Source organism: Rana temporaria, chromosome 5 (genome assembly GCF_905171775.1).
Source record: "Rana temporaria chromosome 5, aRanTem1.1, whole genome shotgun sequence".
Classification (NCBI taxonomy): Eukaryota; Metazoa; Chordata; class Amphibia; order Anura; family Ranidae; genus Rana; species Rana temporaria.
Window position 1 is genome coordinate 293,491,555 of NC_053493.1, and position 14,815 is coordinate 293,506,369.

At 39.9% G+C, this 14,815-nt stretch overlaps 1 protein-coding gene across 1 annotated transcript in view; it reads left to right on the forward strand.

Annotated features, from left to right (window-relative positions):
- LAMA1 (laminin subunit alpha 1) overlaps positions 1-14,815 on the forward strand; it is a 239,231-nt gene that overhangs the window by 79,506 nt on the left and 144,910 nt on the right. Inside the window, exons 8-14 of the mRNA XM_040353992.1 lie at positions 1,883-2,061; positions 2,142-2,241; positions 5,549-5,709; positions 6,689-6,829; positions 9,302-9,475; positions 11,042-11,143; positions 14,125-14,336. Of these exons, the coding sequence (XP_040209926.1) occupies positions 1,883-2,061; positions 2,142-2,241; positions 5,549-5,709; positions 6,689-6,829; positions 9,302-9,475; positions 11,042-11,143; positions 14,125-14,336 (1,069 nt within the window). The remainder of the gene's footprint in view (positions 1-1,882; positions 2,062-2,141; positions 2,242-5,548; positions 5,710-6,688; positions 6,830-9,301; positions 9,476-11,041; positions 11,144-14,124; positions 14,337-14,815) is intronic.

Genomic DNA, 14,815 nt, shown 5'->3' on the forward strand with positions numbered 1-14,815 from the left:
AGGAGAAGGAGGGGATTAGAGAGAGAGGGCCAAGGAAGATTAAAAATCACCTATGCCCCATCCCTTGTACCCTCGGGGAAAAAGGAAGGGGTAACAAACGAAAAAGAAAACAGCTATTCCTAGGCCAAGAGCATCATAAGAAAGCTGTAAAATAGATAGCTATCTAGCAAACCACAAGATATTTATCATAACAATTATTTGTACACATCAGAGTTGGTGAAATCTATCCATAATTCCCACATTTCATAGAATTGTGATAATTTGTTAAGACGCTGATGCCTCCACTCCTCCACCAGCTGTATATCATGCCTCAATCACTTCAGTGAGGACAGGTGTAAGAATTTTGTTTAAGATGTTGGCTACCTCAGCTTATTCTTATCCAGGTATCTAGCACAGAGCTGTATGTATCTCATTTTTTTCTGATTAGGATGCCTCATAACAATATTGCTGTACTAAGCATACTACTCTGAATACCTATCAAGTTTAGCAGGAACAGTTCCACAGTGGTATCCTCTATGTACTTATCTAGTGCGCGTACATTGATTACCTGAGAAAATGTTGGCACCAGGATGCACTGTGGGAAAAAGGCAAGCCAGTAAAGGGCTGAAGGATTTGTAGCGGATACCACAACATACCTTCAGAGGCCTATTGAAGTCCATGCTTTAATGGGCCAGGGCCATTTTTTGAAGCAAATGGGGAACATACTCAATATTTGGTGGGTGGCCATAATATTATGGCTCATTGGTGTATGACAAATTAGGGCCCATGTTTGAGGTACAAGGAGATAGGATAGAACACATGTATATTGTTGCTCTTTGGTAGAGCTGCAGTAGATAGAAGATAGTACAGTTCAATTTAAAAAAAAAATAATGTGAAAAGATAATGAGATAGTTGAGAAACAAAAAAATTGAAAAGGAGGGGTATGCATGTCTGTTTGGGGGGGGGTTAAGAGAGTACCATGAACATGTAAACTGGAGCTTACTTTAAAAAATGCTCCTTCAAACCTCTCCCCTCCCGCAATCAAAAATGTCAATTTCCTTCTTCCCGTGTCTATACATATATTTGGCCTAAGCCAGAATGGTGTGTCCCTGGTCCTGCAGTCTTCTTGGATATTCTTGTCACATCTCCCAAGAGGCTGCAAGACCAGGGTCACCTGAGCAGCGCATCACAAAAAGTAGTGCCTTAAATATTGGCCTCATTGGTTTAATTAGTTGTGTATCAAAAGGCGGCTGAAAAAAGTTTGTCAGTAGAAAGTGAATTACCCTGAGCTTCTTGTAAGTTGACACAGAGTTCATAAGTTTAATTGTCTTCTCTTTTGTTGTGATATAGGTGATCTGGGTTTTGACCTCTGCCAAATGTAAACTTCTAGATTTCCAGGATTTTGCAGTGATCTGTTTCATGCCTGTGCCATTAATTGGAATTTGGGTTTAAACATCCCAGTGGACCCTCTGTTTATATTTAATAGGGATTTTTTTTCTGTATTGAACGGCCCAAAAGTATATGTAAAGGCCCAACATTATTGATAAAGTTTGATATATTTTTATCCAGAGGCAGGAGCAGACCCACCAAATATGAGAAAAAGTAGGGAAAACAACTGGAGACACAGTGAGCCATGGGACTTGGCACCATATATTATCTGAATAGCACTTTGTATTTTTTTCGCAAATCAAATACATTTTGGGAGCATGTTTTGGTGGTATTCCATATTTGTATCCAGTCATTTGATAAGCGTAACGTTTATTGTAAAACCTCTTTATTTATAATGAATTAAAAAATCATTATAGTTTTCTATTAAACAGCTCTGGGGATTCATTGAGACCTCAGTTTACTTTAGGACATTTTTATGTTGCTATTGATTTACTGTTTATTATTTTTCTTTCAGAATGTAATTGCCATAATAAAGCAGAAGATTGTTATTATGACCAAACCGTGGCGGATCGGAACATGAGCTTGAATATTAATGAACAGTATATTGGAGGGGGAGTTTGTATGAACTGCACTCAATTTACAGCTGGAATTAACTGTGAATCATGTATAGAAGGTTATTACAGGCCTCACAAGGTATGTACAAAAAACCCAGCCAATAAAGATCAGTGCTGGTTAGGCAATGAATAGTACCTAATTTTTTTCTTCCTGTTCAGGTCTCCCCCTATGAGGAAGCGCCATGCTATCCATGTGAATGTGATCCATTTGGTTCTTTTAGTCCTGTTTGTGTTGTTGATGACAAGCAAGCTATGCAAGGTATTGTATGGTATATGAATTATTATGTTCTTACAATCACAAGTATAGAATTAGCTAATCAGGTTATTTGTCATTGTTTTAAGGCTTAAATCGCTGCAATTGTTTTAGTTTAGATGGAATCTGAAAGGGTTAGAACTTTGGTCAGACTTGGTGTCTGTGCCCTCACTGAACTTGATTGTTGAGTGTGTCCCCTAGTTGAATATTTCTTCCTACATTCAGTTCTGTCACACAGAATACAGGTCACCTAGAAAGGAAGTAAGGGAAAATTTCCCTCTTAGGGATATATAGATAGCTATAAAATCCAGACAGAGGTCATGATATTTTCTTGCTGACTATGTCCCCATTGATGGGATTTCCACTTACTTCCTGTTCTGTCTGACACATTTTAAATATACAGGAAGTGGGGTTATGTTCTGTGTCATCCTGTTCTGACTAATACATAAAAAAAAAACAGCAAGTAAAAAAAAAAATCCTAAATGGTAGGCATCAATAAAGGGTTGACAAATATTCTAACCCTTCCAATCTCTTAGGGGATAACATTTTGATAAATGCAACTGATTTCAAGTATTCGATTAAAACTGATGGAGTTATGCAGTTTTTCCTTTGTCTTTTTGATATCTGTATAACAGAATGTGTGCTAATATATGACTAAATACAATTATCAGCACTAACAGGCTTATTCAGTAAGGAAGCCCAAAGGGCAGTGATTTATAATACAGCAAAGTACCATAAAACAGATCTGACTCGAGTAAATTCAAATCTGATTAGTTGCTATGGGCTGCCATTATTGAAGAAGCTTGTGTTTTCCAAAACCATTTCAAATGTTTCAATCTTTATTTTTAGACTTGTTTTAGTTGTCAGGAGTGCTTTGTCTGGCATTGTCCAATATTCTGATTTTTTTTTTTTAATTAAATAAAGTCCATAAATATTGAAATAAAGGGGTAATGAAGACTGCATTAAATAAGTGAAATGAAGTCCCGCGTTGTGCAATAAACATGCATGCAAATATTTAAGATCCAGGCTGTGTGAGTCCTACTCTGATAGATGTGGAGGTTTACCAAAAGTACTGTGTACTGTACTGTGTACTGTTAAAGCGGATGTCCACCTGAAAAAAACAAATATTAAAAGCCAGCAACTACAAATACTGCAGCTGCTGACTTTTCATAAATGGACACTTACCTGTCCAGGTCGCCCTCGATGTCGGCAGCCGAAGCCGAGTAATCGCTCGTCTCTCGGGTGCCTCCGCCGCCATCCTCAGTGATGGAATCAGGAAGTGAAGCATTGCGGCTTCACTGCCTGGTTCCCTACTGCTCATGCGCGAGTCGCGCTGCACGTCCTCACTGGCCCCCGCTGTGTCCTGGGACCAGTGTGTTTTCCAGAAGACAGTGGGGGAGGCGTGACTCCCGTGGGAGTCTATGCCTGGAAGTGGGTGCAAGTACCTGTATTATACAGGTATCGGTACCCCCTTCCCGCCTGAAAGCTGCCTAATGTGACACCGGAGGGGGGGATGGTTCCAAAAAGTGGAGGTTCACTTTTTGTGTGGACCTCTGCTTTAAGATGGTCTAAAGCCAAAAGGCTTACTGGATATTACTATTATTATACAGGATTTATATAGGGCCAACAGTTTACGCAGAACTTTACAATATAAAATGGAGTCAGTTCAGATACAATACAATAAAATACAAGAAGGGTAAGAGGGCCATGCTCAAAAGAGCTTACAATCTAATATAATAGTATATGGCTCTCAAATTATAGAGAAATCATAAAACACAATCTCTAGAATTTGAGAGTCATATATATCCGGTAAGCCTTTTGTTGTACTGTTAAGGTGGTGGAGATCTGTCCATGGGACTCACACAGTCTGGATCTTGGATATTTGCATGCATATTTATATGAGACTTAATTTGCCCATTTCAATGCAGTCTTTATTTCGCATTTATTTCTTGTCTTTATTTATTTATTTGTGGACTTTTAGCTAGATTCAGAGAGAGTTACGCCGGCGTATCAGTAGATACGCCGTCGTAACTCTGAATCTACGTCGTAGTAAATTTAAGCGTATTCTGGAAACCAGATACGCTTAAATTAGGCTAAGATACGAGCGGCGTAAGTCTCCTACTCCGTCGTATCTTAGGGTGCATATTTACGCTGGCCTCTAGGTGGCGCTTCCGTTGTTTTCTGCGTTGAATATGCAAATGAGCAAGATACGCCGATTCACGAACGTACGTACGCCCGTCGCAATTAGTTACGCTGTTTACAGAAGACGTACACCGGCGTAAAGATAAAGCTGGTCTCTAGGTGGCGCAGCCCATGCAAAGTATGGATTTCGGAAACAAGCGTATCTTTTTACGTTGTTTGCGTAAGTCGTACGCGAATAGGGCTGTGCGTAAGTTACGTTCACGTAGTAGGCAGTGTTCAACGTATCTTAGGCATTCTATCTGACGCATGCGCACTGGGATACGTCCACGGACGGCGCATGCGCCGTTCGTTCAAACCGTCATTTACGTGGGGTCATGTTTTATTTACATAAAACACGCCCACCTCCACACAATTTGAATTAGGTGGGTTTACGCCTGCCCATTTACGCTATGCCGCCGTAACTTAGGACGCAAGTGCTTTGTGAATACAGCACTTGCCTCTCTAACTTACGGCGGCGTAGCGTATATGAGATACGCTACGTCGGAACAAAGAAGCGCCTGCTCTACCTAAATCTGGCTATTTATTTGATATAATATACAGTGGAACCTCGGTTTAAGAGTAACCTGGTTTGAGAGCGTTTTGATTTGCGAGCAACTTTCTTTTTTAATTCTGACTCGGTTTGCGAGTGTTGACTCGCAAGACGAGCAGAATTCAAGCTAAATATGCCTGCAGTACCTCATTTGGCCTGAGGTACGGGGGCGCATGAAACCAGCCGAAGTGTCCTTTTTGTCTGTTTTCAGCGCTCTCTGGCGCCCCCCCACCTCTGGCCGCATTCGGTATTGCATCCCATTGAAGTCAATGCGGAACAAATTATTTTTGTTTCCATTGACTTCAGTGGGAAAACTTTCTTTTATATGCGAGTACTTTGGAACGGATTATGGATCCTGGAACGGATTATGCTCGTAATCCGAGGTTCGACTGTACAGTAAAAAAATATTTCATTGTACATTTGTAATGTATAATCACATAGTGTGGCACATGCAATGTCTTTAAATTGATTGCTATGTTTAATATCACATAGCGTGCTCACAGCTTTTTTTTTATGTTTACTTTACGTTTCACAAGCATGGTTACATTGGAGATTTTAATATTGTCAATATCATATTTAAAGGTTCTTTACCGGGTCAGTGCCATTGTAAGGAAGGTTATATTGGAACAAAATGTGACCAGTGTGCTTTTGGATACAAAGGATACCCTCACTGTGTACGTTGTAACTGCAGCCTTATAGGAAGTGTGAATGATGACCCTTGTGCAGATCAATGTATATGTAAGGTGAGTGTAAACAATGCAATTTACTCTACAAAAATTGTTTGTGCTAAATCATGATATGCTGCCAGGAGTTTGGGAGGTTTGAATTTGCTGGAGTAATTATCCTCAGTAACACATCCAAATTAGGGAACAATTTTAAATATGGCACAATGTTTATGGGTAAAATAATGATTGTCAGACACAGAGCGTTATAATTGTATGGTATCCTTTTGTGATGCTGTCAGTGGTCTTATACACAAGCCCCCTTCTGATAGACAGCAGGCCCTGCCAACTGCCTGTATGAGGGTGCTGGAGTTCCTGTGTGAAGACTTGGTGACTGGAGTGGAAACCCAGAGGAGCGTAGAAACTGGTCGTTGAAAACACGAATCCAGAGAGACAGCACTTAAGAACAGGTTCAAGATCTGTGCAGACAAGTAAAGACTGGATTCAGTTTTTAGGATCTAAGCAGGCAAGTGGGGGATACACTTGTTTGATAGCAAATGGCAGAAGGCTTTCACGGAGGTTCAGGTTCTGCAAATGCCTGATTTTCATGATTTCTCCTGATAGTGAGGATCGGTGGGGTACAGAACAGCTTCCAGAATGTGGTCCATGGGAGTGCCCTACTAACAGTAAAGACAGCTAGAGTACCAATCTTAAAACAGCATCATGGTCAACCAACCAAGGGTAGCAAGATACAGAAAGTAAGTATAGAAAAAAAAAAGATTAGATATCAAAGGCCAACACAATACAAGCTAGAGGTCAAAATGGAAAAGGCTTTACAAATGCAGAAACATGAAGTAGCTCAGAGGTTAAAACTCTAGAATCTACATACAGTATGTATGCACAAATCACGCTCAGTCAATGCAGCATGTAAGATTATTTTGTCAATTCATTATGGCTGGATGTCTCTTTTGGTCAATTGGGATGTAATTAGCTGGGGAAATGATTACATATATGGCATTGGTTTATGAAATGTGTCCTGTATGTCTTTTCCATTACTCAGGAACATGTAGAAGGGGAGAACTGTGACAGATGTAAGTCTGGATTCTACAACCTGCAAGAGCGAAATCCAGAGGGCTGCACTGAATGTTTCTGCTTTGGTGTTTCTGGTGACTGTGATGAACTCTTTTGGCATACCACTCAGGTAATTTAATATGATTATCGTTGATTTTGATAAATTGACTTATAAAGACACTTTTTTGATTTAAATATTTTATTTTCTGCCACTCTACACATAGTGGTACTCCGGATCATGGTTGGGAGACTATTATTTAACTCCATTAATATTTGGATACATATCGAACACTTTACGTTCTGTTATTGTGATAGATGATGGATATGTATTATGGCCATACCTTTTATATCACTCTATTGTTATGTGGACATTCTGAAAAATGTACTCTATTCTGTCAATGTGTTTGTTTATTGTAGAATTTGTTCTTCTTTAATAAAAAACATTGACATATAAATATTTTATTTTAGAAATGCTGATTAAAATCACAAGAATTTAATATTGGTTTTAACTGGACTCCAATTTCAGCTATGCAGTGGAAAACCTGTTCAGTGGGCAGCCATTTTGAAACCCATTCTAAAGTTGGGAGGGAGTTCAGAAACACATTCACTGTGGTGAAATGTACTTTAATATACAAGTCCAACCAGAGTTTTCTTTTCCAGTTTGGGTAGTTTTGGATGGGGTTTAAAGATCTATTATGTTTTAATACCGTATGCAGGGGCGTACCTAGAGCATTTGGCACCCGGGGCGGATCCAATATCTGGCACCCCCCCCCACGTTAAAATGTAAAAACACCCCACTGTGCCCCCTGCATACCTCTGCATCCTTCAATATCTTTTTGTTACTACTGTGTACCCCCTCTCCACAACTGCACCTCTGGACCCCTTTACATTACACAGCCCCCTGCATCACTGGACCCCTTTACATTACACAGCCCCCTGCATCACTGGACCCCTTTACATTACACAGCCCCCTGCATCACTGGATCCCTTTAAAATTACACAGTACCCTGTATCACTGGACCCCTTTAAAATTACACAGCACCCTGTATCACTGGACCCCTTTACATCTCACAGCCCCCTTCACCTCTGGACCCTTTTACATTACACAGCCCCCTGCACCACTGGACCCCTTTACATTACACAGCCGCCTGCACCTCTGCACCCCTTTACATCACATAGCCCCCTGCACCTCTGGACCCTTTTACACTACACAGCCCTCTGCACCCCTTTACATTACACAGCACCCTGCACCTCTGGACCATTTTACATTGCACAGCACCCTGCATCACTGCACCCCTTTTACATTACACAGCCGCCTGCACCTCTGCACCCCTTTACATCACATAGCCCCCTGCCCCTCTGGACCCTTTCACACTACACAGCCCTCTGCACCCCTTTACATTACACAGCACCCTGCACCTCTGGACCCTTTTACATTACAAAGCCACCTGCACCTCTGGACCCCTTTACATTACACAGCACCCTGCATCACTGCACCCCTTTTACATTACACAGCACCCTGCATCACTGGACCCCTTTACATTACACAGCACCCTGCATCACTGCACCCCTTTTACATTACACAGCCGCCTGCACCTCTGCACCCCTTTACATCACATAGCCCCCTGCACCTCTGGACCCTTTTACACTACACAGCCCTCTGCACCCCTTTACATTACACAGCACCCTGCACCTCTGGACCCTTTTACATTACACAGCCACCTGCACCTCTGGACCCCTTTACATTACACAGCACCCTGCATCACTGCACCCCTTTTACATTACACAGCACCCTGCATCACTGGACCCCTTTACATTACACAGCACCCTGCATCACTGCACCCCTTTTACATTACACAGCCGCCTGCACCTCTGCACCCCTTTACATCACATAGCCCCCTGCACCTCTGGACCCTTTTACACTACACAGCCCTCTGCACCCCTTTACATTACACAGCACCCTGCACCTCTTTACATTACACAGCACCCTGCATCACTGGCCCCCTTTACATCTCATAGCCCCCTGCACCTCTGGACCCTTTTACATTACACAACACCCTGCATCACTGCACCCCTTTTACATGACACAGCCACCTGCACCTCTGGTCATGTCAGCTAAAAAAAAAAAAAAAAAAATTTTTTTTTTTTTTTTTTTAAATCGGGATGGTGTCACCCCTCTAGTGGGTGTCACCCGGTGCGGCCCGCACCCCCCGCACCCCCCTAGGAACGCCACTGACCGTATGTGTCCCCTTTACACTCACTTTCAGTTCTATCTAATGTCTGGACAGGAAGTGAGTAGAATCGTCCCAATGGAGACACACATAGACATAAAAACTGGACACGGGTTCCAAACCTTTCTCATTCTATTTACTTCCTGCTTTGTCCCACACAAATCATATAAACAGATTAAACAAATTAAGGAAAATCTTCATAATGGGAAGACAACAATTAAAAAAAAAACACTTGACAAATATTCTAAGCTGTACCTAATGCTATAAAAACGGTCTGGAGTATGTCTTTACAACTGTTGAATGGTTAATAATAGTTAATAAACAGTTAATAAAAGTTAATAATAGTATTTATTAATTATCTTTTGGCGCAGATGTCTGATATCCATGGCTGGCATGTCAGTGACTTGCATGGTTCTGAGAGAATTTACCCACAACAAGACCTGTTCGATGGTCCTCATCAAATAAGCATCAACAACTCTGAGGCCAGGAAGACCTTGCACTCTATCTATTACTGGGAGGCACCATCTTCATACCTTGGAAATAAAGTATGACTTATATTGTATTGGATATAGAGCCTTGCAAAGTTGTGTGGTGTATGCTTAGGAATACTTACGGCCTCATGCTCACTGAATGTTTTTATAGCTGTTGTTTTTGGCTTTAGGTGTTTTTTTTTTCTACAGCCAGTAAACTCCCCAGCATATTATCCTATGTGTCCAAGCGCATGCAGGCTGTTATCAGCATTTTTTGGCAGGGGTGTTTTCATTCTGGAAAAAAAAAAACAGAACCAGTGGGTTTGAAGAGGAGTTTTTTCGGGAGCAGTGAATTTAATAATGCTTAAAGTGAAACAATAAAAGTGAAATATTCCTTTAAATTTCGTACCTGGCAGGTGTAAAGTTAACATGTGAAAAAGCACATGTTTCCAGTACTTAGAACATTATTTCACTTTTATTGTTTCACTTTTAGCATTATAAAATTCACTGCTTTTTTTTTGAATTGATACATGTCACCTGGGACAGGACCCAGGTCCCCAAACACTTTTTAGGACAATAACTTGCATATTAGCCTTTAAAATTAGCACTTTAGATTTCAAATGTTCGAGTCCCATAGACTTTAACGGGGTTCTAAAGTTCACACGAACATTTGGTGTGTTCGCAAGTTCTGGTGCGAACCGAACAGGGGGGTGTTCGGCTCATCCCTACCTAACGGTTTCAGATCTTGTTTATCCCATTATCACACTTCAAGTCTACCAGACGGGGTGTGTCTACTTCAATCAAAGCTGACAATAGGAGAAACTTTATAGTCTCTAGTAATCTGGAATATCGATAATACTCCTGGTAGGATAACTATGTGGTCTAAGCTTTCTTGGCTTTAGTGGCTTATCTGTGTGATCATGGATGTGACAATTTTTTGTATTGAAAATTTAGATAAGGTGACCCAGCACTTTAATACATAAGGACAAGGGTATAAAGCTGGGTACACACATATCAAATTCGACCAGTTCAACAGGAACCAACTGAATTTCTATCTATGTGTAGCCCTCTCTGTTCAACAGAAGCCAGTCATTAGGAAAGCCTTGATTTTATCAGCTGATTCAGTCAGTGGCTTCAGCGCTGATCAGTGTAGTCTAACGGGGGTGGTCACCATTGTCGGAATACAGAAGCACAGCAGTGAGGATTCCTGCATTCACACCACTTGTGTCCAGCCTGCTGGTTGAATGAAAAAAAATCAGTTTGTACCCAACTTTATTTTTTTTTTCAATACAGCAGATTTCTTTATCCACAGCTTATAAACCAAAGTTAACCTAGAGACCATCAGGGGGCTGAGCAGTGTTAGGTTACAAAAATGTTGATACAGGTACCAGTAGCATTGTACAAATACATTTGGATAATTTGAAAACATATGTCGTTGGGGAATATCTACAAAGTTGGTATAAAAACAGATTCTTTAGGATTCTTTAGATGGATTGGAGATGGAGTGGGGAGGCAAATGTGTCCCTTAATGGTTTTGCTACATTAATATTTTTACTATAGAAGTAATATATTTTGAGTAGGTTTGTCATACATATAATGTTTTCTAATGTTTATTAATACCTATTTATTTTTGTTTTACAGCTAACATCTTATGGTGGAGTCTTAAGGTATACAGTGTCCTATGATATCCCTGTGGAGAGTTTAGATGGGGAACTAGTTTACAATGTGGACCTTGTTATGCAGGTAATTGTTGCATCTGGCATGTACTTATAATTTATCATATCCCAACACCATGCAATATTCCTAGTGATGCTGATTGGGGGATGAGGTTCAGGTTCACGGCACATCATTTGACTAAAAACTTTGCAGCTTTTTTTTTTTTTTAAGTTTTGGATAGAATGCAGAGGGATAAGAAAGCTTTTCAGTTTTTATTTCTGCCTGTGCCCCTGTCAAAAGTGAAATTAAAAGAAAATCCAAATTTTGGGTTGTCCCCAGAAAAGTCATAGAGGGGAAATCGTCCAGTGGGGACACTAGTTCTGGTGATCTGTTCCTGTTTGACTATGGGACAGGAAGTAAAGGGAACTCTCCACAATGGGACAGTGATGGTGGAAAAAAATCTGATAGGGGTTATAACTCTCCCTTGCTCTATCCAAAATGAAAAAAAAAAGTTTTGCCCATACTTCTACCTTAAGGATACATATACGTACATTCTTTTGCAATATTTGCAGGTTTAAAAAATATAATATGCAATACACTTTAATATTTTAGAAATAAAAAGCTTACTAGAAGTAGTATTTGTGGGATGTCGGGTAGGAAGGCTGCCGCTCCAGGTGAGCACACTAGAACAATCAATGTCCACTCAGGAACCAATGGGTGCCGGCAATGCACGGGATATGCAAAAGAAGAAAGATATGGACAGCCGCACTCCAATTTCCTAAAAAAGACGTGCCCTTTATTGGGTAAAGGAAAAATACACTACAGGTATCAGCACACAGTGGGAAAAACAGGCGACGCGTTTCGCATTGGATATCAATGCTTAGTCATAGCTACAAACTAAGCTATGACTAAGCATTGATATCCAATGCGAAACGCGTCAGCTGTTTTTCCCACTGTGTGCTGATACCTGTAGTGCATTTTTCCTTTACCCAATTAAGGGCACGTCTTTTTTAAGAAATTGGAGTGCGGCTGTCCATATCTTTCTTCTTTTGCATTTGTGGGATGTCCACTTAAGAAACATATTATGGCACTTTTCGATTTAACGTTATGGTAAAAATTGGAAGAACACATCTCTTGAAGTATTTAGCTGCACACTTATGAAAGAAAGTATAACTTATCAACTGGAGAACAGCTGGGAGTTCATTTGTTTTTTTCATCCTTAAACTACTGAGGGCCATAGAGAAGGAGAAAGACAGCCTCATGGCCTTGTGTGACTCATAAAACCTGAAGTTGACATGCTTGCTCGAACCTGAGATGTTCAGTCATGGAATTTTTGCAGTCAGTGGGTCTAATATACTTGAAGAATGGCCAAGGTTACATGCCAATGTTCCAAAAGTAAAATAGAGATACTTGTGGGAGATTTCAAGGATCATATGGTTGTAAAAGGGTCAGTTTAGTTATAGCCCTAAAATGACCCATTGGTGACATAAAATAGCGGAAACTAATGATTTTCTACATGTGCAGGCATTATACAATGTGGTATGTGTTATATACAGTATCTGTACAGTTACATTCGGCACTTCCCAGAAAATTGTATGTAAATTCTTACAGTAAGAACATAGGAATGTCCTTCTCTATTTCATTCTATGAGGATTGGGCCTCATGATAGGTCCCTGAAGCAATCGCAATAAAAATCATTTAAGCCTTTCTAACAGCTTTTTTTCTTAGAATTTGCAGTATAAAAAGTTTTTCTGGATGGTAATGGAAATATAGTTTCTAACTCTCAGCATGTTCAGTCACTAGTATTATCTATTTTTTCCACTAAACAAAGTTTTTAAATATTATTTTTCCATTTCTTGTCATCAATAGTTCAGTGTTTTTTTCTTGAGGCCTGTTTTTCCAGAGATTTGGTCATCCAGTCAATTTGCCAACTACGAGTCCACTGTTTCTTTCTTTTGTCCCGCATATAACTTTTGTTGCTTCTTTCTTTTTTACTTACTTTTTATGGCTCATTTTAATCCCAGACTTTTATGTAAAGGCTTCCGCATAAGGCTCCAATTTTGACCGTTTATGGTAAATTGGTTAAAATTCAAGTGCCCCTGTGGCACTACCCAGTTCGACAAAAGACAATTGTTCAGACAACTTTTGCCAAATGAGATGGGTGGAAAATTGTTGGCTACATCGAATGAGATTCAGGCACTGTTTGGGTAATTTGCCAGTCGAGGTCTCTGGCTGTCAAAATTCAATAACCAGCAGGGCTAGATTTCTTTTGTTTAGGCAGAACAAAAATATAGATACATGTTTGGCCAGCTTTAGTTTCTCTGTTCTTTGTCTTTCCCAGCCATTGTTATCTTTCTCTGCCTTTCCCAATTTTGTTTTTTTGCTTTCTCTGTTAATCCCATGTATTGGTCTTTTCTTCCACTGTTGTCCCTGACCTAACATCCTCAGTCAGATATTAAATTCCCTTTTTCTTTTAAATATCTTTTATGATGTCAGACAGAGGTCACTTTCTGACCATATAATTAAACCTATAATGCTGATCAAACCATCCATCTGATCTACCACTGATTTCACCCAACATCTATAGAACCTCAAACAATTCAGCCATATATGCAGATGACTGTTTTGTACATGCCAGTTCTGCAAGGCATTTTGATATTGGGGCATACAGTTTCATGTAGCATTCATTGCTTTTTGGGCTTTTCAACAGTTTTCCACATTAGTGTAACAGGGTTCTAATTCCATGGTATTTGGACAGATTATAAAATGAAGGATAGAAAATGAGATGCAACACACATTTAGATTTTTTTCCCTTATGTGCCATGGATTTATTGCCTTCCAATATAGGTAACAAAAATCTTTTATATTTGTAGCGATAAATTGGTTTAGTCCGTTACTCTGCATCTCATTCCCAGGATTGGCCTCAGCCCCTCTGGCACACCTGCCAATATAGTGTACAGGATATATACCGTGTGTGTATGTATATGTATATATATATATATATATATATATATATATATATATATATAAACACAGCATGTAGATATGACAGTCTAAATCTCTTTCAGGGAAGCGGTATCACCATAGGCACAAAGACTGAAGGTTTACTTCTGCAGCCATACGAAGAATACACAGCTGAAATAAAACTTCTTCCTGAAAACTTTCTGGACTTCTATACAAAGAGACCCGTGGATCGAGACAGGCTAATGACTGTTCTAGCTAATATTAATCGTCTGTGGATACGAGCCATCTACAACAATGCCAAAAGTGCAGTCACCAGGTAGTAATAAAAACTTTCAAGTAGTAAGAATGGCTATTAGAATGTATGTATGACATTGAAACTTTCATGATTTTAGTTCAACTCTTTTAATATTTATTTTTACATTTTTTACATATTTCATGTTTTGTATAGAAATTGGGAGGGGAGAAGAGTCTAATTCATTCAGTTGTGTGTGCACAGGCCATCTGGGGCTATTGGGCTCTGTCAGCAAAAAAAAAAATATTTTTTTAACAGTGAAGCTTATAGGAGGTACCAATGGGGTAAGATACCTAGCCCCCCACTTGCTGGTTGTAGTCACTCAGATGAGCCCCATGATGCAGCCTCCCACCTTGTGATTGCTGCAAATATACATTGTTGCAGTTTCATCACTGGCGGAGGGGAGACGGAGGAAATGTTTCCTTTTGACTGCAACAGACTGATGTCATCATCTCAGCCTAGGAATAGTCACTTGGTTGGATTTTTTAATAATAAAAAGTATT